General features: G+C 36.7%; 1 protein-coding gene across 16 annotated transcripts in view; it reads right to left on the bottom strand.

Moving 5' to 3' along the window:
* The window catches only part of cacna1da (calcium channel, voltage-dependent, L type, alpha 1D subunit, a), a 75,430-nt gene that overhangs the window by 4,329 nt on the left and 49,176 nt on the right, over positions 1-21,925 (bottom strand). For 6 of the 16 annotated variants that reach the window (XM_032549203.1, XM_032549211.1, XM_032549210.1 and 3 more), the window contains 18 exons: positions 21,384-21,395; positions 15,578-15,610; positions 14,616-14,744; positions 14,468-14,533; positions 13,317-13,408; positions 13,066-13,225; positions 12,571-12,698; positions 12,393-12,489; positions 12,200-12,302; positions 11,838-11,939; positions 9,627-9,760; positions 7,191-7,307; positions 5,573-5,961; positions 3,766-3,792; positions 1,989-2,117; positions 1,674-1,813; positions 830-936; positions 364-681 (listed from right to left, as the gene is read on the bottom strand). In XM_032549203.1, coding sequence (XP_032405094.1) covers positions 364-681; positions 830-936; positions 1,674-1,813; positions 1,989-2,117; positions 3,766-3,792; positions 5,573-5,961; positions 7,191-7,307; positions 9,627-9,760; positions 11,838-11,939; positions 12,200-12,302; positions 12,393-12,489; positions 12,571-12,698; positions 13,066-13,225; positions 13,317-13,408; positions 14,468-14,533; positions 14,616-14,744; positions 15,578-15,610; positions 21,384-21,395 — 2,283 coding nt within the window. The remainder of the gene's footprint in view (positions 1-363; positions 682-829; positions 937-1,673; positions 1,814-1,988; positions 2,118-3,765; positions 3,793-5,572; positions 5,962-7,190; positions 7,308-9,626; positions 9,761-11,837; positions 11,940-12,199; positions 12,303-12,392; positions 12,490-12,570; positions 12,699-13,065; positions 13,226-13,316; positions 13,409-14,467; positions 14,534-14,615; positions 14,745-15,577; positions 15,611-21,383; positions 21,396-21,925) is intronic. The other 10 variants (XM_032549213.1, XM_032549208.1, XM_032549214.1 and 7 more) reach the window with 5 other exon arrangements.

Below are 21,925 nucleotides of genomic sequence, written 5' to 3'. Positions count from 1 at the left end.
TGTTGATTTATTTTTCTTTCAATTGAATCAGATCGCAAAACGAGCATCTGTGAACGTCACTTTTTAAGTTTGCCACCTACTCTCAGTTAGATTTAGGTGTGGACTTTGACTAGGCCATGCTAAGACATGAATATGCATTAACTTAAACCATCTCGTAATAGATAGTGGCTATGTTAACATTACAAGTTAACTTGCTCTCCAGTTAACTTGTAATGCATTTTACACATTTCAGATTATTATCTAAATTAGAAAACCGTGTAAATTTCAAATTTTTGCTGCTTTTTGTTCATCTGTCACGTGAAATTCTAATGAAATACATCCACATTTGGATTTGCAACAAGATAAAACCGGCTTGAAACTGACCGCTTCTACAAGGCTGGTGGCGCTGCCTCTCTTCTGGTGGTACTGGTGGTGGTACTCCGGGGGAACCTGCAGGTGGATGGGCGAATACGTCCTTTGGGAATACTCTGGATCGTCTGTGTACCAGGAGCTCTTGCGCACAGACACGTGGCTGCCAGAGATGCTCTCCCTGTGTGGACCGTCCACGCGGATGAGGGGGGTGTAGTATGGCGACTGGTCTTTACTGGCTGGGGTGGCGGGAGGGGTGGCCCAGGAGCGAGTGGAGCGGGTGGGGGAGAGGCAGTGGACTCTGCTGGAGTCCAGGCCTGCTACAGCCATTACCTGAGCGGTGAGGAGAATAGACATTTCAGCTCTACATGCATGCAGACAGGAAACATGGCAGCTCTGGTCCCAGACCATCTAAAGAGATTATTTCTGTCAGAATTACGACTGAAATGTAGTATTTGTCTGAAACACAGACAATAATTACCTGATGCTGCATAAGGTGCAGTGGTAGAGCAGTACGCTGATGTGGAAGCTCATCCTGGCTACTTTGTCTGCGCAAACACTCAAAGTTAAAGGAAGGCCTTCTGTGACCTGAACGAATGAAACAAAAAGTGGAATTACATAAATCATTCAAAAAAGTGGAACTTTTATTCATCCAAAAGACGTTTTATTTCCTATTTTTTCGTTTGGGAATGAAAATTGGTTGCAGACATTCTAATATCTTTCTCCACAATGCATGAAAAATTTTATTAACTAAAAGATCAAGACTTTTACTTAAGGAGCAAACAATTACGTCACTGTTTAAAACAAAGTAGTTAAAATTAATGCGGAAAAGTACGCCTTTTCACAACAAGAAAACAAAATTAGGAAAATGTCTGTTTTTAAATAAACTGATATTTTAGAAATATATTCAAAATTCTTATTAAAACAAGTTATGTATTTCAAAATTAATTATTTCAGATCTAAAAACAAACATGCAATAAAAAATATTAATATTTTATGTTAGACGTGTTTTTAAAATTTTGATAAGGTTTGATTTTATATTTTTATTAATTAGTGGCATATTTCCAAATACATTTCTAAATTGAAACATACATATTTTTAATTTACTACTTATTCTAGTCAGTTATTTTCTTTCATTTGCTGTTGTTTTTATTATGTAGATGTTATTATCATAGCATTATCAAGTTGTTGTAATTAATAAGAATATATAAAGACTTTACATGATGACTTGTTGAAGCATTTTGCTTAATATTGGACATACATTTGTTCGGAAATCCCAACAGTGCAAACTATAGGTTTTGTGCATCGATAGGATCATGCAGTACCTTGAGGTGTGGCAGGAAGCAGTCTTCTCTTTGGTGACCTCCGTGAGTCCCGGTAGAGAGGCTGCTCATCATCGTCATAGTAACTGTCAGGGTGATGGTAACCTTTCGGAGTTTCATACTCCGTGTCACTGGTCTGATATCTGCAGGTTTAGATGAAAATGTTTCTCCTTAGAAAGCTGCACAAACAGCAGCCAAATATCGTTGGGACATGCGGTTGGATGCTTGCGAAATAAAACAGAACTTAAAACCTCAGTGGCCACATTGTCGCCCTGTAATCAACACCATAAGAACGAGAAAGTAAGACAAAAGTTGCACCTGTCCCCTGACAACATGCTGTCCTCCTCGTAAAACTCCTCTCCGCTGTAATATTCCCCAGAGAAGCGATCCTCATCAATCTCCTCTTCCCTGCGGATGATGGGGTGATGTCCGTCTCCTCTCTGGGACCTGAGGGACAAAAGGGTTTTTGTGTTCACTCTGCTTTTACAACGGCCATGCGTTGTCACGCAGACAAAAGCCTTTTAGGGGACAGCAAAGCCAGAGGCAACCCTTCAAAATATTTACCACATAAAATCAAGACAAGAAGACATTTCAAGATGCAGAACAAGCATCTGTTGTCTTACATTACGCTCACCATTAGATTAATTAAATTGTGCTTTTATAATAGTGTATATGAAAAGTTTTAGTGATTAATAAAATTTTGCTCAAAGTTATATAATTGTGCTGTGAAATAATGGACCCTGAGGTTTGCTCAAAGTCAGGCCATCTTTTTGCTTCCTGTAGATCACAGGATCAGGATTATGGCCAATTTACATAACTCCAAAATTTGTAACCAATATTTAAAGGAGAACATATGTTAAGTCACAAAACAGACCGTAAATAATTATACTGATTTCTCCTTGATGTGTTTTTGTGAGCAATTTACAGAATAAGGAAAGTGCAAGTACATCATTTGTTCAAATCGAAGGATTTAGATATCAGGATATATTAAAATGATCTATTCTACAAGATAAATACATTTTTAAATCTAAATCTCTGTCAGTATCTACTAAAAAAATTTAAACCATCAAATAAATGCTGTGTGAGAAAAACAATGTTAACCTGATGACCTCTAACAGCAATAACTTGAAATAGGTGTTGCCTTTATGACCTTATTGTTTCCTTACAACTCTGTATGAAACTTTTGACACAATCTTCTTTAAAGCATTACTTCAGATTATTGAGGATTATAAACATTTGTTTAATAAGTAATGACAGCGTGAACTCTCTTGTATGTTTTTGAATAATTGAGATTAAAATAAAAATAAATTCAGAACCAGAAATACAAGAACAAAATAATTTCTATCATGTTTTGACCTGAATGGTTTTAAAAAAAAAGACTGCTCTTTGACAGTAAACTCAATTTGATGCTATTTTGTGTTTCTGCCCATGCTCACTATTAACTAATTTTTATTAAATTGGATTCATTTTTACTAAGCATTAATTAATCATTTATAAACCTATAGGGAGACACTGTTGCCAAAAGGTTTCTGTAACACAGCAGATTCAATTTAATAGAAGAAATTTGCTCTTTAAGAATTGTGAAATGACTTATTTTAAAATAGCTGCACTCAGCAAAATATTATTGTAAAATATCAATGGTTTTGTGAACGTTCAAAGTAAAATTTAATTAGACTGAATAATGACAATATTTCAATAGATTGATCATACTTGCAAAGTAATAATAAACTGACTAATTTTAGGGAAAAAACCACATCAATAAAGCAAAAAATAAAATAAAAAAGATCTTGTTATGTCAAACTGAAATGTATTGCTAATCTTGTTCCAGTATATTCTTGCAATAATCTGGGAGATATTGGCGTTTAGGAATAACATGACTCATATTTCAACCACTGATGTTTATATTAAATCATAATTTATATCTTTGACAGAACTGATCTATAGCTGAAGTGGATTCAGACACAAAGCTGGAAATATTCACCATATTTTACGGACTTAGCAAGAGTGCAGCCGTCCATGTCAAAATGAAAGAAAAAAAGCCCATTTAATGCCTTTTAGACATAAAGCTGAAACCAAGCCTAATAAAACAACATACCTAACATACGTCTCATAGTAGCGCCTTCTGTCCAAGAGAGCAGAGGGATGATTGAGAGAAAGCAGTTTAGTTAGGAAGGAGAAAGGGAGAACAAAGAGAATAGGGTGGAGGAGGACAGACACACACACACACACACACACCCATATATATATATATCTATATTCTGTATATATATCTCATACAGTATATGAAACATATACAGCATTCTTCATAAGTATGTATGAAGAGGACAGAGAATGATGCTGTAGGGTAGTTCAGCTTTTTCTGTTCATTAAATAAAACTTATTCTTTATGCATAAAGACAAAGTAATTAAATTGACCTTCAACCTTATTTAGGGTTAAGAGAAACTCTTCAAATGTTACAACAGCGAAGTAAACATAATATATGAATAATACGATGTTGGTCACTTAAATTCATTCTGAAAACAAAGGCTTGTGATTTATTATTTGGTCAACAGGCTGATAAAAATATTATAACACCAACTGAGCTCTTTGCATACAGAATATGATTTAAAAAAAATCTTTGTTGTAGTTCCCTTTAAGACCAGAGGAAAAGCAAAGAATATAAATATATATATATTTCTGATATACAACGAAAACATTTAGATTTTTGTAAAAAGATGAACATGACAGAAGAGATCAGCATTTCTGCTTCCCTGATGATAATTTTGATCCACTTCATTCTAGCATCCAAAAGGCTTCAGAATGACTTAATATAAATATGTAAATTATGAGATAATTATTATGAATGAAGTGATAATTTGTGGCACTTCTAAAGTTTTTCTAATGCCTTAATAAAACTAAGGAATCTGTCATCAACCAGAGGTCAAAACTGTGAATTATACAGCGATATCTAAAGACATGATGCCGTTAAAAAGCTTTGCTGCCACACTGGATAGCTTGGGTACTCAACTATCAGAGTAATTAATATTGTACATTTAGTTGCAAATTTTGACTTGTAAAGACTGAATCAAGATGACAAAAAAAACAATTACTTTCTGTTATTGTGACAATTTTTAGGTTTTGACTGCAGTTGGTTACTCCACAGCAGTTTTGGCCTTTTATACCCAACGTTTTCATTCATGAAAGTAAAAAAAAAAAAAAAAAGCTATTAGAAAATTTGCAATTAAATTAAATGACATGAGCCCCATAAATTTGTGAAATTCTTAATACTTTAAAAGAGAATTACAGTTATATGCAATTAAAAACTTAATTACAAAATGGTTTGTGCATGGATTTCTTAAAGGGAACAGATTAGGATTAATTGGATGACAAATCAGAAAGCAACTGGAAGTTTCATTTCTGAGAAATGTAGTTTGGGAGGCTTTAAATAAATTTAACTGGTCATTCTTCAAATTGACATGGTCAATGTAAAACTCAGTATTTGACCAGTTTTTGGTTGACAATAGAAACCTTTTGGTTATAAGTGTCAATAATTGTGCTCACTTCAAAAATAAGAACTCTATCACACAAAGGCTGATATCTTTTGTTTCTAAACAAAACATCAACCATAGTAACAGCTGAAATGCCAACCTCTTATTTGAATGTTCAACTGTTTTGTCTCTCGTTTTTTTCTAGTAGTTTCAGAGCAAAAGACACCAAGGAAGTGTCTGAAGAAGAAAACATAACAGCAATCTAGGCCTGATTTCTCCTCTTATATTTTTGTAATTCTATCCATACTTTTATATTAAAAATTGGTGTGAACAAAGGTTAAAAAAAGGCAGGGACAATGATGGGAACCCAACATGGGACAAGCTGTGCATTCCATGCTGTAATTTATCTCAGGGTTAAAAATCAACATGTCTACCTTTGACCCTGGGGCGTCTGTGGCTTGTTATAGTCGTAGTAGGAGGTGCGTAAACCCGGGTATCCGTTTGGAGGAGCGCGTTCGTAGTAGATATGGTGTCCTCCGTTGGGCAGACTGGACATGTTGGCGTTGTTCAAGTTGATGTTGGTGGATTTAGGAGATTTGCCGTAGGAGTTGTGGTGGCGGTGATGATGGTGGTGATGGTGATGATGGTGGTTGGGGTGAGCCATTGCATTAGCTCGAGAAAGACGCCCCACTGGCTGCTCCATGTGAGCATAATGAGGCGGGGGCTGCACCTGCAGGGGGCGCTGTGTGGTGTTGGTTTGATGGCCGTTGGCTCGCCGATGGCCGCCGTTCATTAGGTGGTTACCGAAGAGGCCGCCGTTACGCTGCAGAAGAACGTCCAAAGCAAAACCACAAGAGCTTCTTACTCCCATACAACAGCTGAGAAACAGACTGACATTGTTTAGCTGGAAAACTGGTGTCATTTCAAGAGTTATGTGTGCAAAAGTAGGCTTAAAAGCTGGTTCATGACATGATATGCGAATAAAATGACAGCACTGTTGAGATTATTACAACTGATGGAAGCAAGAACCTAGGCATGGGCCAGATTGATGTTATAATTTAGAAAATACCAGAGTTTTAGTGTATTAGTATTTTAAATAAAAAAATATATACAATTTATGACACAACTGAACTCTGTTAAAATAAATACAACTAGAATTTCTGCTTAAATATATCACAAAGTACAATAGTATATTACTGTTACATCACTGCAAACTTTAGGGTAATATTACCATATTTCTTAGGTATTTTGGCTTTGATGCACATACTTATGACTAAAATAACACAGACAGGTACTGCATAAAATCAGTGGCAGCTATTAAACTGATCAAAATCTAGATTCAACCTCATGTTTAAAGACCAGAGAACGAAACAACAAGTTTGAACTCATAAATTGTTATGAACTGATAACTGAGTTTGGTTTACAGTTTGTTTGGTTTACAAACTCAGTTATCAGTTTTCACTAAGAAATGGACTTTATTTTCTTTAAACTGGAAAAAATGCAAGAGACCCTCTTGGTTAATGTCTGAGACAAAATTTGCAATTTAAGCTCAGCAACAAAACACATTTGGACATTTAAAAATGAACAACAATCTAACTGTTTATGAGTTTAAGTTATAAAGCACATATAAACACAAAAATTCTGCTATTATTAAACTAGATAAATGATCTCTGTCTCCTTTGAAAGTTTATTTCAGTCTATTATATAAAATAATTAGGTTTTACATAAACATTTGACAATTTTTATGCTTCTGTGGAAACTAACAGGAAGTGGTATATGTTTGCCATGAGTTTAGCTGTTTAAAATCGTGACATAAGTTTTTACTGAAAACTGGCCCATGCCTAGAAAAAAGTAGAAAACACATCTAAAGCAAAGGAAAACAAACATTTACAGTTTGCAAAGGCTGTTAAACTTAGATTTTAAATATTTTGTATGTACATTTGCAGCTACATGTAAACTGTGCATTACCAGTAAAACACAAACCGACACATTACCAAAAACCTAAATTTTGCACCAAACATTTCCCCCCTCATGCAGGGTTAAATCATTTACCCTATAAATTTCCTCGTCTTCCTCTGGAATAAAGTCAACTAGCTCGTCATCCTGCAGGTCACATGATATCGCTCGGCGAATTTCAGGCCCAATATCATGCAGCGTGCGAAGGCCAGCCTGTAATCATGACAACAACAGGCCTAAGCGCGAAGGCCGGGACGTTCATCTTACAGCTCAACTGTACAGTCACAGCCACCACACATACTAAGCATACACACACCTAGGCTGTGCAGCACCTGACATTTACATCTCTGACAGACTGAGGTGATGACAACACAGAGACAGAGACAAGTGTTTGTTTTTTGATACGTTGAGAAATATCTACCGGACATGTCTCAAATAGAAACAAGATTTTTCAAAAAGTTTTTGAGTGAAATTTACAGCTTTAGTGTTTAGCATAAAACAGAGTAATTGCGTTAGGTTTCTGACATCCACATTCTGTTTGCTGGAAATTTAGTTTCAGAACAACGTAAAGCCTTTAGATGTTTCTCTTGTGCAACTTGTGTGATTCTTTCTTACATGATCTTGAAAGGACTACAGCTAATTTTAGCTATTATGTATATATAAAAATCTTAGACTTATTTGCCAATGCCAAATATAATTGGCTTAGCATTATTCGTTTTAATCAGATTCTATGAAAGCTCAAACAGAAACACATTAATATATCTCATTCTTGAAGCAGATATGTTGGAATGGATCTTCCCTAAAACAAAACTAAACTCCGACACATTTTTAAAACCTGAAATAATTGTTGAACTAAGCTTTGCTCACAGTCCTTTAGACTGTGGTTCTGATTATCTGATCAATCACATCCAAGCAAAAGAGAAAATTTAAAATATCCAGAGTGCTGCTGTGTATTATAGGAAAAGTTTCAGTAAATTCCTTGGCAGTGCTGCATATGTGCGGTGTATATCTGTATTACCTGAAGATCAAGTCCAAGGGAAGTCAAATGTTTTTGAAAGGTGTAGAATATGAATTAAAATCCTTAACTGCTTTTCCTCCGCCTTCATTCAACACATGAACATTTGACAAATATTCTTTAGACTTTTAAAAATTAATTCAAACTTAAAACATTTGGGAGCCACATTAATTCAGTCTGGGAAAGCAACTCGTTCACAGAAATATGACATATGAAACTTCATTGAATTGTGGAACAAATACCTCAACAGTTGTATAAGTTATCATCCAATGTAAGATGAGTTCAGCAAAGATGCTGAACTCATCTTTGTGGCTCTCCATGGCTTTAGCAGTGTAAGGCAAGTGCATTTCAATACTGTGCTCATCTTCATCTGTCTGCAGACTCATCCTCTCAAACAACCCGGTCTTCCAGAGGTCTGCGTACACCTTCTGGTCGATTCTCATGTAATGGTCCAAAGGAGAATTTCATAAAACAGTGTTTGCATGAAATACTATTACGTAAATTTTACAGATTAAAGAATATTTAAGATGCCATAAATCTGCTTTGGAAGGATTGCTGGTCTGTCAACCCGATAGCTCCACTTTACAATTCAAAACGTCAGTTTCTCTAAAGGCATCTAAGAGAAAGGTAAGAACCCCAGCTTTAAAAGTATCATTTAGAAGATAGCTGACAAGTTAAGCTGAAGCTGAGGATGTCACCGATGGCATTCCAGATAAATTTGTACTGATTCCTGCTGATAAGGAGGGAAAGCTTGTGATTGAAGAATCTGTGGGTTTCCCCATTAAACTGAACTAAACATTGTTTGTTAGATCACATGTAATCAAACAGCCTTGTGCAGCTTACTCCAAAAGATATGAAAAAATTAAAAAATAAAGATTTTTAAATCTAGTGTCCTTCCTGACATTTAGTGGCAAAGTGAGTGTTGTAGTTCCCCAGCAGCAACTTTCCCTCCAGACCTCTCCTCTGCATGATAAAATGACTTTCCACCTGCCAATACAAAGTGATAAAGAAACTATATGGTGTGTACTTCATGTTATACACTGTGCACTACAAGATATATGGAAATATCTATGCCATATATCAACATAGTAAATTAAAATAAATAGCCAAAGCTTTGTGAACTATATGAGAAGTGAACTGTGATGCACAGAAAACCCATGAAGTGGTGCTCGAGACAATGACACATGCTTAACATGAACATGTATGATATGTAAAGACACAGGAGGACCAAAGGCACAAATTAAAGACACATAAACCACAGGAACAAATTCATACTGTACACCAAGATCATGAACGCCCTGCTGGATCATAAATCATAGACATTAGCATACTTGATGATATCTGAGTGAAATGCATAAAAAGACATGTTACAGACTTGATTGAATTTTTATTACATCCATTCTCACAGTTTTTATTGATCATTTCTTACTCCACACACACACACACACACACATCCCCACGTCCCCGGACACGCACACACACAGATCATTCTCTCACAGAAACACATAAGCACTCACCTGCAGGGCAATGGCTGTGTTGTTCTGGGAAGGGTGCGCAGTCACCAGGCCTTCCTCTTTACGTTTCTTGAATTTCCTAAAGTAGTCCTGTATCAGGAAGGTGGCATAGAACTTCCCCACGGTTACCTCATCATCTGAGTGAACAGACCACACAAATGCTTCCTGTGTCAGCAGGTCACGACACACAGCAGCCTGGGAGGGAGAAGGAGAGGCCTTCCTCCCCCCACGTCCTTTGAGGTTTTAGCTAAGCATGGAAGAGGCGTTTTCAGTGTGTCAGGCACATTCATACTGATAGTGTATAAACTGTGGACCACCCGAAATTGCCTGACAAATATAAAATGGGGAAAAACGTTTTTGAATATGTTTTTGCATGTGAATTGCTTTTTAAGGTAAATTTAACATATTAATGCATAGTATTGGTCAAAAGTCTTAAATTGGCTGTATTTTTAAGTGAATATCAGCTCAGAGGTTATTGTCTTTTCTTTTACTTTCTGCTTTCTGCTGAAGTAGTAATCACTCAGGCAATGAAAGGCGCCTTAACTGATGGGATGAATCTGTGCTTTATCTACAATTATGGACACAGAGACACAACCTGCTTCTATTCCTTTACATCACTGATTCCGAAAGTCTGAACTCCTATAAGGACTTTATGTCATCAATGCAGAAGCCATTGTAAAATGTTAAGTATTACTGGATTTAGCTGTTGATCCAACAAATCTGTTGCTTTTTTACAATTTAAAACTACTTTTAGATCTTAGTTTAGTAATTACAAGCAACAAAAATGTAAAACAAAAATGGTTACACTTTGTCCTTCCTCATAGTGTAAGCTAGAATAATAACAAATCAACTTCTTAATAAATGATACTAAAGTTTTCTCAGAGCACGTTTAAGGTCAGCCAAGTTTATGAACCATTGCAGTAGGACCTTCCTGTTTTGTCATAATGTTTCCTAGACTACAGATATTTTAGTAAATGTTTACATTTTTACAAAACTAAATACAATGCTATGAATTTATTTTGAATTTATTACATTTAAAATTAGGAATATCATTAAGTAAAACCTTATTAGTTCCAAGCAACCTTAAACAACTTCTCTTGTCCTCCAATTTTTAAATTTCGAAATATTTTTCAGGTACATAAGGTTGATAGAAATGGAGTTAAAAGAAATCCTTCGACGAAAAACATTTTTTCAAGAGTCTTAAAGTCAGAATAATTCTTAATCACGACCATAAAATAAGTGGGGTTAGTGCCTTGGAGGAAGTTATGAAGATAGAAGTGGTTTAAATCTTCCATCATGGAAAATCTGCAGCATTTATTATAAATACTTTTACCCAATTTGTTTAAATTATATACTATTTTCACTAGAAGGCAACAAGGTGTTCCAACCCACTGCAAATAAATGTTCTACTTTTGCACATGCAAACATGCAGATCTACTTTGAGCATCATACATGTCGACAGATCTCTTTTATCGATGTATGCCTAATACTAAAAAGTACTAACATTGCATACTACGTTGAAAGCTGTGCATGGATGTTTTCTTGCATTGTTTTTTTTTTTTATGTCTTTGCAGAACTAAGGTGTGTGTGAGAGAGCGTGAGAATCATTCTGAAGCAGGGGTCTGAGTCACTTTGAACAAGCACGCTGGGGACAAAGATTGGACAGAGAGGCAACACTAGTTCCATGCCACCACCCTAAAACAGAACTGCTTCAGAATATTCTGAAGTGCTACAGAGTTTTTGGATACAGAGATATGTGAGAGGAGAATAAAGCTGTAAAAGCTCTAGCGGTGAGTAAAAGACAAGAAATTCAGACAACGGAGCGAGTCAGAGAGCAAGAGACAGAGAGAGGGGACAGAGAGTATTAGTTAGAGAAAGAGACAGAGAGAAAGCATGCATTTGCACATTGGTCTACAAGGCCATGCAGCCCAAAGCCCAGCAGATAGTCAGTGGTCTCCATCAGCATCCAGGGCAGGAGGAAGGAGTGTGGACAAAATACACATATAAAAGACGAACTGCTGAGAGGACAACCAGGAGAACATGAGCAGAGCAGATACAAATTGGTTTGTCTTCATCAAACAAACTTTCATATGAGAACATTTAGTAATAACATGTGAACAGCATGGCTGCAAATTGTGTTTATGTTTGTGTCCCTCTCTACATGCCGTTTATTAAGTACGAGTTTATTGACAAGTAAGAGTCAGTTCCACTAACCACCAGCAGGAGGCACCACTTGGTCCAGCAGCTTCATGCTAGTTCTCTTCCAGATTTTCTTGATGACGGCCCGCAGCTCTTCATTGGCCTGTTCCAGGTTACCTGAATCACAGAAAACACTGAGAAACCAGCAATCCTGCCAAAAATTACAGCTTGACAACAAACTCTGTGTCAAGATGAATTATTGGAACAATAAAGTGCCTAGCAATGTGAAAACATCTACATGATAATGTACGCAAGATAAAATAAATGCCACAAGTATTTTTCAGAGGCGGTTTATAAAGTATTCGAAAACCTTTCATCCTTTTTCTTTCCCTTCATAGCTATAAAGTCATATAAAATTATTCATGTGAAGTTCGTACCTTCAGTTTTTATTTTCAGAGCTGTGCGCACCAGGGCAAACAGTGTAGCATTAAACATGACCGTCCCATCACTGTTGAGAGGCATGTTCATGGCCACCAACCGCTGAAAAAGTCAAGCAGATGCAGATTTTTAACATGAAAAACTTTTTTTTTTCTCAGTGACATTAATGAATAAGAACAGAGAAAAAGAGACCTTGCATGCTACTCTGTGAGGACACAGTTTACCAAAACCAAGAGGGGGCTGGATACGACGAAGCAAGGTCACCACATCTAGATGTTTGATCCTTCCTCTGCACGACAAGAAACAGCACTTTAACAAGTTAAAGAGCCAAAGTTTGACAGAAAGCTGATATTTGGAACAATATACATACTTTGCCTCAGGATCATACTCTGACCAAATCCTCTTAAATTCATCAAGGTGGTGAGGACCAAGAATTGACCAATCACGTGTCAAATAGTCAAAGTTGTCCATAATGACGGCCACAAACAAATTGATGATCTGCATGAATTGGACAAAGTAGTTTGAAAAGTGTATCATAACCTTTACAACATATTGTTGTCATATTTTACGGTAGTAAAAAAATCACCCAAACTGTGAATGGCTGCCATTCATGTAAAACATGACTAACTTGTACTAAAAGTTGCTCACTATGGCATCATTAAATGCTTTGTTTAAGAGTGAACACATTGCAAATAAAGTTTTAAGGCAAACCTTTGCTATTTTATGCAGAAAAAACAAAATATTCCCCCTGTGTGTTTGTGCTTGTTCAGGACAAGCACAAACACTTGCTGTGCTTGTTGCCTGCTGCCAAGAAAAGAGTAATATAACTAACTGAAATTAAACTCGGTAAAGAAAATGTATGTACCAAGAAAGCACAGAGCATGTAGAAGGTAATGAAATAAATTATTGCAAATCCACTGCCACAAGTCATCTCCTCCCCGGGGTTGTAGTCAGACTCTGGGTCACACAGTTTCCCGGGCATACAGGCCAACATTATCTCCTGCCATGCCTCACCTGTGGCACACCTGGAAAGCAGGAAGACAAAGCAGATGCATATTAAACATCCAGAAAGTGTAAAAACCAGAGGTATTTTTCTATAGGCTGCAGATAACACACCTAAAAAGAAGGAGCACAGCCTGGGGGAAGGTCTGGAAGTTGTTGTTTCTGTTAATTTGTGTTCCATCGACCATGGCAATCTTTCCAAAAACCTAAAAACAGAAATGTCATTGGAAATTAAGTTAGACCAACTCTTTGTCACATTGAGTCACAGTGTTTTGCAAAATTATTCATCCCTGTTAAACTTTTCCACATTTTGTCACGGTATTGTGAATGCAGGCAAGAGGACAACAGTAACATACAGTATGTTTGTCATTCTTTTCATAAATCTGGCCTTTATGTCGAGTCCAGATCAAATATCTGTCAGTGACTCAAACCTTTGAACAAAAATCAAAACACCAGATCTGGTGCAAAACTAACTCTGTACATCACCCTGAACACAATCTCTATGGTGAATTGGCAGTGGGAACATTTTGCTGTGATGATTTTCTTCAGAGGGCTGCACAGTGGTGCAGTAGGTAGCACTGTTGCCTTGCAGCAAGAAGGTCCTGGGTTCAATTCGCTGGAGATAGACACCACCACCCCTTCCAATCCCAAGAGGGACAAGGGTTTAAAGAAAATGGATGGATGGATGGATTTTCTTCAGAAAGGACATAGCAGCTAAAAGATGGCCTGGGCAACAATATGGGACAATGTTGCAAGAAAACTTGTTAAAAGCAGCAAAATATTTGAGGCTTTGGTTGAGATTAACCTTCCAACAGGATGAGAAAATGCCCAGTCAGAGCAACAATTTAATGGTTTACCCAAAAGCATTTATACACTAGAATTGGATTTAAGTTTGGACTTAAATCCAATGGAGAACTTGTGGAAAGAACTAAAAACTTTTACTCTGAAATTATGTCCATCCAATATGATATAGGAATTTTGCTAAAAAGAATGGGATGGACTTCACTTTCTAAATGTGCAAAGCTGATAGACATACAGCAAAAAGATTTATATATACAGTATATAAACAAAATATTATCCTAAAAAGTAGTCATTCAAGATACGCTTAACAAATGCAAGCTTCTTTTGTCTGATTTTTGTAAAGTCAGTGTATCCTTTTTATGAAACATCACAATTACACACTATTTTGTGTTGGTTTGTCACATAAAATACCAACTAAACACAGTTTCCAAAGGCAAAATAAGGGAAAGATCAACTATACCAACCTGCATGCCGATGACAGCATAGATGAAAAACAACATGGCTATCAATAGAGCAACATATGGCAAAGCCTGAAAAACAGAGACTAGGTAAAACAGGAGTAATGTCAACTTTTATTTTTTTTATTTTGTTTGAATATAAACACCACCTCACCTGGAAGGACTTAATGAAAGTCCACAGCAATGTGCGGATACCCTCTCCTCTGCTGAGGAGTTTGACCAACCGCATAACTCGAAACAGGCGAAAGAAAGTGATGGAGATGCGAGCACTGTCCTCCGTGTTCTGTAGATTAAAACGTATTTTCAATAATTATGACATTAGCACTGCATTGGCTGAGTCAAGAGTGCCTGACTGTGCTTTGCTGGATGAGCGGAGACCTTCAAACCAGTTACATATGGGCTAACCAAGCAGCACTGCACTTTTATACATGAAATTAACTGAAATTGGAGCAAAGCCCTGGGAGGCAGTTTCTAAAACTGTAATAAGGTTTGTAATGCAGTGCAGCTGTAGCCGATATGTCTCTGCAGGTCTGTGTTCAAAGCACGGCCATGTTCTCTGTTCCTGTACAGACCTAAAAAGGGGAGTAAGCAAGGAGGCAGGCATGCTGGAAAAAAACCTTGCCATACTTGACAGGACATATCTATTCAAGCATGGCACCCTCAGTCCAGAGTCACTGCATGCGGAGTCACAGTGGGACCAACCCAAGCGGGTCGACCGGGAGGTTCACAGGTCACAGCTGGGTGACCTGATCCCAGAGGCTCATCCATGGGTTGCTACCCGCCGCCAGAACGGAGGCAGAGACCATGAAGCCGTGTCAACAGTACAAACGTGAAGAGGCACTCCCACTCGACAAGAGACAAGTGTCACGTTTGAGTGACACCCCTTCTTCCAAATAACTCCAAACATTTAGGAATAATAACAAGCCAATGTTCTGAGGATATATGTAAACAAACTAAGGAAATAGATGCGAGAAAAGTATAGTAAAGATGATGTAAATGACAAGATAAATGAAGCTGAAATCAGCAACCGATGAAAAAGGATGAGAAGACAGAATAACAAAAGAAATGCAAATCCAAACATGGCATGGCCCTGACATGGGGGGCAAAGCATCTTACCCCCATCTCATCCACCTGAGGAGTCTCCGTTGGCTTTAAAATCAAAGACCTGTATTAATGACTTAGACAGAGCCTGCAGGTCTCACATATATTTGGTCAAACATGTTACATGTGAAGTTATTGTCACAAAAAGCCAGCAAATGTCAGTTAGAAGACGGAGACAGCACAAAGTCACTACTCTTCTCATCTGACAGGACAAACATGTCTCCTGCATTATCTTGGACAAAGACAGACAAGTATTTATCTATGGAAACTCTATTTACTGGCAGGCATTATCTTAACAGTAAATTATGGAGATACTAAACACTCCACAACACAAGATGTCAGCTTAACATTATGCAGGACTTAACAATTAGACATCAGAGTGACAAACAACAATAAAAGACTTATTAACACGTACGACTGGCACACAACTTTATCACAACCCCCCAGTGTAGCGGTCACTACTCATGGGACTAAATGGATACCATGGAGAGATGTCTTTGGTGAGATTTAACAATGTTAATGGTAAGTGTCCTAACTCACGTAAATGTTGTGAAATGATGATGTGATAAAAGCTGCTCTTACACACCCTGGACTTGTGTGTTTTCATTATAAACCCCTGTTGGTTTTAAATTCTGACAAATGGACTTCAGAAAAATTATCTTCCTGGACACAAAAACCATGAAATATGAGCATAGTTCATTAATGCAGGCACAAATTAAGCAGCTTAACATGTGCAAGTCTGTTTGGTAACTAAATTAACATGTTAAATCTATAACTATGTAAAACACTCCGGATAGTTTCAAAGTACATATTATTCAAATGTTAGATTTTCTGGGAATATTTTGAAATGGTTCCCTGGGCTTTAAGAAGGTATTTCAGTTTTTCTTTAGACTCTTGCTACTTTTTTTCATTTTTCATTAATGACGGCACAGAATGAGCAATGTGGACTAGAGTATGACAAAAATAAAAACTTCTCTGCAAAAATGCTACAATCAATTATTCTTTCAAAGCAGCTTCACTCTACAGCTTATGCAAAGCCACTCTTTGCAAAGGTAACAATGTTATTGTTAATGTATTTCAAAAGGACAGACTTAGACTTGAATGTTCCCAAACATGTGAGGATCTCACCAATTGCATTCTGAAACTAGAGGAATTGTGTGACATTAACACTTTAAAATATCCTAATGATGTACATCCTTGGAAGTTGTAGTTGTTGTTATTGTCCCTAAAAGATGAAGTCTTGAGTTTCAGACTCCAACTTGAGTCACAAAACCAAATTTTCCAGACTTGTGGTTTGAGACTCAAAGTCTGGAAACAATCTTTATCTCTTTTAATCAGGAGTGAAGGAAATTGATTTTTAAACTACAGACTACTGCTCATTTACTGTGGGCTTTTAACACTTTATACTAACAATCTTCTCACATTAGCTGTACTTTCACAAAAATGAGTCTGAAATTAAATTATGAAATAAATTACTTTGACTCAGTAACTTGGGTTAAAGTTTAAATTGTATTATGGTGGAATAATTTATTGGCTGAAAAAAATCCCTGAAAATAGTCAAGTTCTGGGCTAAGAAGGATTTAAAAATAAAACCCTGATAGACCTTCTGCGAGCCTGTAGAATAATCAATCAAGGATGTATAAAAAGACACCCAGAAATTTGGCATTTTGGCAGCAAAATCTTAAATTATTCAAAATATCTGCACAGCACTGCATATCCTTTTACACAACAAAATTCAATATTTTTCACACAGTTTTGCACCCATTCACACACTTTTTGGTTCATGAGCAAGCATTTGTAAAGGGTCAAGGTTCAAGACAACACTGATTAATCAAGTGGTGTGGATGGACTGAACGATGTTTTAAAACTGAAGAAAGCTTTATTAAATACTGAAAAGGTGATTTTCTTTTTTTAGAATGCTCAGCACTGAAAACAAAACAAACAAAAAAAAACTCCAGACAGATGTGGCGTCATTCCAATTCCTCAGCATAACAAACCGTCAGCATGAGTTGCAGAAATAAACGGAGATGATTTAACTAAAAATAAAAGCAACTCAGAATTAGCTCGAGGAGGTTCTTTAGGTAATCCTGGACACAGCGTTAATGGAGCATGCGTTCTGCGTCACCACATCGCTGGGGTAGCACTGCACGCGCAAAACATTCAAATGATTTAGAGCCAGTGGTGACCTCAGAGCAAAGCAGCAAACCATGCATACCAGTAGTGCCCTGAAATTAAAGAGCCACAGCAGGGCGCTCTCACAGTCCGGTGCAGAAAGATACGGGTGAGCGACACAAAGGGAAGAGAGAAAACAAGAGAGGAAGAGGAAGAGGCCAGCAACTGAGAAAAATGCTGGGACAGAAGATAAAGCAAGATACAGGTGCCTCTCAGTAAATAAAAATTAATTAAACCCATTGAAAAAGTGGAACTTGGATATAAGAAAGATTGGGAGGCATACATGTCATCACTTTACTTGCATTAGTTTTGGTGATTATGATGGACAGCTAACAAAATTTAGTTTCTCAGAAATTTAAGTATTATGATTTGCAAAAGTATCTGCCAAAAATACATCCATGCTTCCAGGAATCATAGGTTCCTCTAAGGGCAGCATTTAGCTTTTCTGATTTACTTGTTTTGGTATTTCTGATCTTGATGACATTGCATCCTCAACAGCTTCTCTGTGGTTTTAAACATCTCTGCTTGTGGAAACGTCACTTTGAAGATAAAGCAAAGTGGATCCTGTGCCTCTTCACTTTTCCTCCACAATCTGGAACCTGGATTTCTATAAAAAATTCTCATTGTCCCAAGTTAAATACTGTTAACTCTGGTCAGAAGTGCTCTAACACAAAGGATGTACCAGCATCATGTCCAGGATTTGAGTATCTGTGATGGCTCAGTTCTAAATTGATCCAAAATCTGCTCCTTGAATGGGCTTTGCTTTAAGATCCTTGCCTCAGTTACCCCCTGCTGTTTGTGGACCCTTTTCTACACCCAAACATTTTCCTTTCACTCAACTTTCCATTATTATGATTGAATACAATGCCCTGTAAACAACTAGGTTGCTTAGGAATTACCTTTTTGGTTCACCCTCTATGAAGGGGATCAATGTCTGTCTGCTAACCATCTGTCAGGAATGTGTTTGCCAGCACATAAAATTTTCACACATTAAAAAAATATTTTACTTTGTTGCCCACATGTGATATATTGGACAAATGAATCTATCTAACAAAGGAGTTTCTCATTTTGAACTAAATTACTGAAATAAATGGTCATTTTGATGATTTTCTAATTTATTAAAATGCACCTTCAAATAATGAAGCAGGAAAGTGAAAAGGGAGAAAAGAGGAAAAAAAAAGGAGACAGTTACTGTGGCAGAGTTCATGCACCTGACTGGAGTTTACACACCTGCGCTACACATGTGCTCCATTCAGAGCTTTAAGAGCTCACTACAGAGAGACAGAACAAAACACAGAAACAGTCACTCAAAGAGACACAAACACAAGATCATCAAAGAACCTCAGACTCAGCTGGCGTCATTCATATTCAATAGGAAAATGCTAAAAAAGATGCTTCTCATTAGCCAATCCTCTAATTGTGCATTTTTATAGCAACATATGCTAAGATCCTTCATTTGATTTGATTTGTCTATTCGGTTGAAACTGAATTACTTCCAGGTCACTACATGACTTGATCCATTCCCAAAAATATCAGCTGTAAGCAAAGCCACAGTTTCTCACACAACTTTAAGGTAAGAACATTATTAATGCTTTGATGCTGCTTCAGTTTAAAAAAAATAATAATTTTGTTTATGTTATCCTTAATGTTGTGCAGAATTTCTTAGTTTTAACTCCAGGGCCATTCTGTCTGGAGAAAAAAAAGTAATGGGGACAGCAAGCAAACAAACAAACCAACAAAAAGCACAAACTTCACAAGGCTGTATGGAAAACACTGACCGGAAGGGTAGGGACTGTGTGGCCGACTGTCATCTGTGAGAGGCAGATGTGGAAAGGACGGTAGGTTATGAGATGACTGTCTGACCCACCAACATGCAATTAGTGAGTTCAGGCCAGAATTTTAAAAAGCTGTTTAACTCATGCCTGGAAAAAAGATGAAAATATGGACGATGTACAAGGCAAACACACAACACGTCAGCTGCTACGATTAAATGAAACATTCAGTTAAAGACAGGCGTGCAGGTTACACAGAAATAAATGTCATGAAAGGTGTTTGAAACATGAACGCCCTTGTGAAATTCACAACAACCTCAATCCTACACACACTCACAGCTGGATTAAACACTGAACACATGTTAAACACACATGCATAACACAGAGAACCTGAAAACTCACAATGATTTGTTCTTTTAAGCAAAGTTAGTGTTCATTAACACAGTCATGCAACACTCAGAAACACTGATTGTTACTCCAGAAAAACAGCACTGCAGCTCAGACATGAGAGCACTCGGGAAGGGAAGAAGAGGGTTAAAGTCATTAAAGTCTGAAAGTGATTATTTGGGAGGGACTGCTAAATTGGTGAGGTTTTGTGGAGTATTTATTGACAGTCGACATCTTACCTGCAGTTGTCTCATGGATTTTATTAGGTAAAGATAAGTTGTTATCTCTACCTAAAAGATTTACGTAACACCACAAAATGACTTCCCTTTAAGTGAATGTATTTGAATAGCTTTAATACGGCCTTACTCTTTTCTCAGTCAGAAAGTCTCCACTGTTGTGCCTAATGTGCTTTTTAATCAGGGAACTTGAAGATGCTGGGACACTGATTCTTATCTTCTCATGCCTATATGCTGGAAATCCCAAATATTTATTATGCGGGTTTAAAGTGTGGAAATCCAAGGTGATTGTAAAACCATCAGGGGAAGAAAGTATATAGGAGTCCCATCAAGTATTATTTTAGCTGAATTAATAAAAACAGCATAGGTTGTTGCCAGTTCAAGCATTCACTATTTTATTGTGAGTGTTTTTTTATTAGTGTAGACAGAGCTTCTGTACGCAATAAAATAAGATTAAGTAATGTTTTTGCTGAGTCATAGAATATCTGAATAGTTTTTGCATTAACTTAATAGCAGCGTTACATAAATGATTTAGCCTCCTAGGCTGAGAGGATCATAATGTGTATTATTTTTTTTGCATGTCCAAAAAACTGATTTACTAGGAAATTAAATTATGTTTGCTACATTGTCATATTTGAAGAAGTGTTTATTATCTTAACACTCGTGTACGTACAGACTGCAAAAACAACAGAACAAAATTATAATTAGCTAGTTTTTGAGTTTAGAGATGTTGGGCACCGGCCCCACTCCAGCAGGCGGTTGTTTTGCTTTTTACAGCAAATAAAAAATAATCTCTGCTTCTCCAATATTGGACAATTCATACTGCTGTGTACTGCAGGTAAGATAAAGACTGCTCATAACCACTCCACATAACCTGACTCAAAAAATCTTAGCTGTTTATGATGAGCTACATCTTATAGCTTTCAAAATCATACATATTTCACTAAAAGTATGTCTTAAAGTATTGCAAGGAACAGCTTGAGTTTCAAGTGCCTTAAACTGAAATCCCAAATACCTTACATTTAGTCTTTGCAGAAAGAAAAATATTTTTTCTGTTCCAAAAGTCATTTATGCTCTTGATATAAATTTTAAAGGTAAGTAAAATATTTTTTGTGCTCTTAAGAAAACCCTAACCATCTTTCTTTCATCCTATCAGTATTTTAATTTTAAGCCAACTGCAAAGGGGATCAAAAGATAAAGTTGTCATCAACAACCAGCTACACACAAGCAACATTTTTTTATTTCCATACTTGCCTCTACAAGTTTCTATGGGGGGAAAAAAGTGAATAAAAACAAGAATTAGATTACCACATCATAAACGGATCCCATTCTGAACCGAACACAGACCTCAGATCACAGAAAAATGTGAATAGTTCCTGTGACACTCCAAGGTAAACAATTATGTACATAATATATGCAATCATGATACGTAGCCGAAGTCACAATAAAACATGTAGAGAAAACCACAGTCTATTAAGTTTAATAAATTCTATGTAAATACCACACACAATAAATACACTGTCTTGCATAAGTGTTCCTACCACTTAAACTTGTTTTTACTATTTATTATGCTACAATCACATATTTCAATGCATTTTAGAGAGACACTATGTGATAGGCCAAAACAAAACTGAATAAAAGTGAAGTGAAATTGAAACTTTCTTGAAAATAAATTTGAATTCTTCTAAACTTATTCAAGGTTGTATGTTTAGTGTTGCTGCCCTGCTGGAAGATAAAAAAAAATCTTTCCCTCTTTAGCTGCTTTTCTTCCATTACTGTCATGCATTCAGCTCAAT

This window comes from Xiphophorus hellerii, chromosome 20 (assembly GCF_003331165.1).
Source record: "Xiphophorus hellerii strain 12219 chromosome 20, Xiphophorus_hellerii-4.1, whole genome shotgun sequence".
In the NCBI taxonomy this organism is placed as follows: domain Eukaryota; kingdom Metazoa; phylum Chordata; class Actinopteri; order Cyprinodontiformes; family Poeciliidae; genus Xiphophorus; species Xiphophorus hellerii.
The sequence above is the reverse complement of the archived record's forward strand: the minus strand, read 5'-3'. Positions and strand labels throughout refer to the sequence as shown.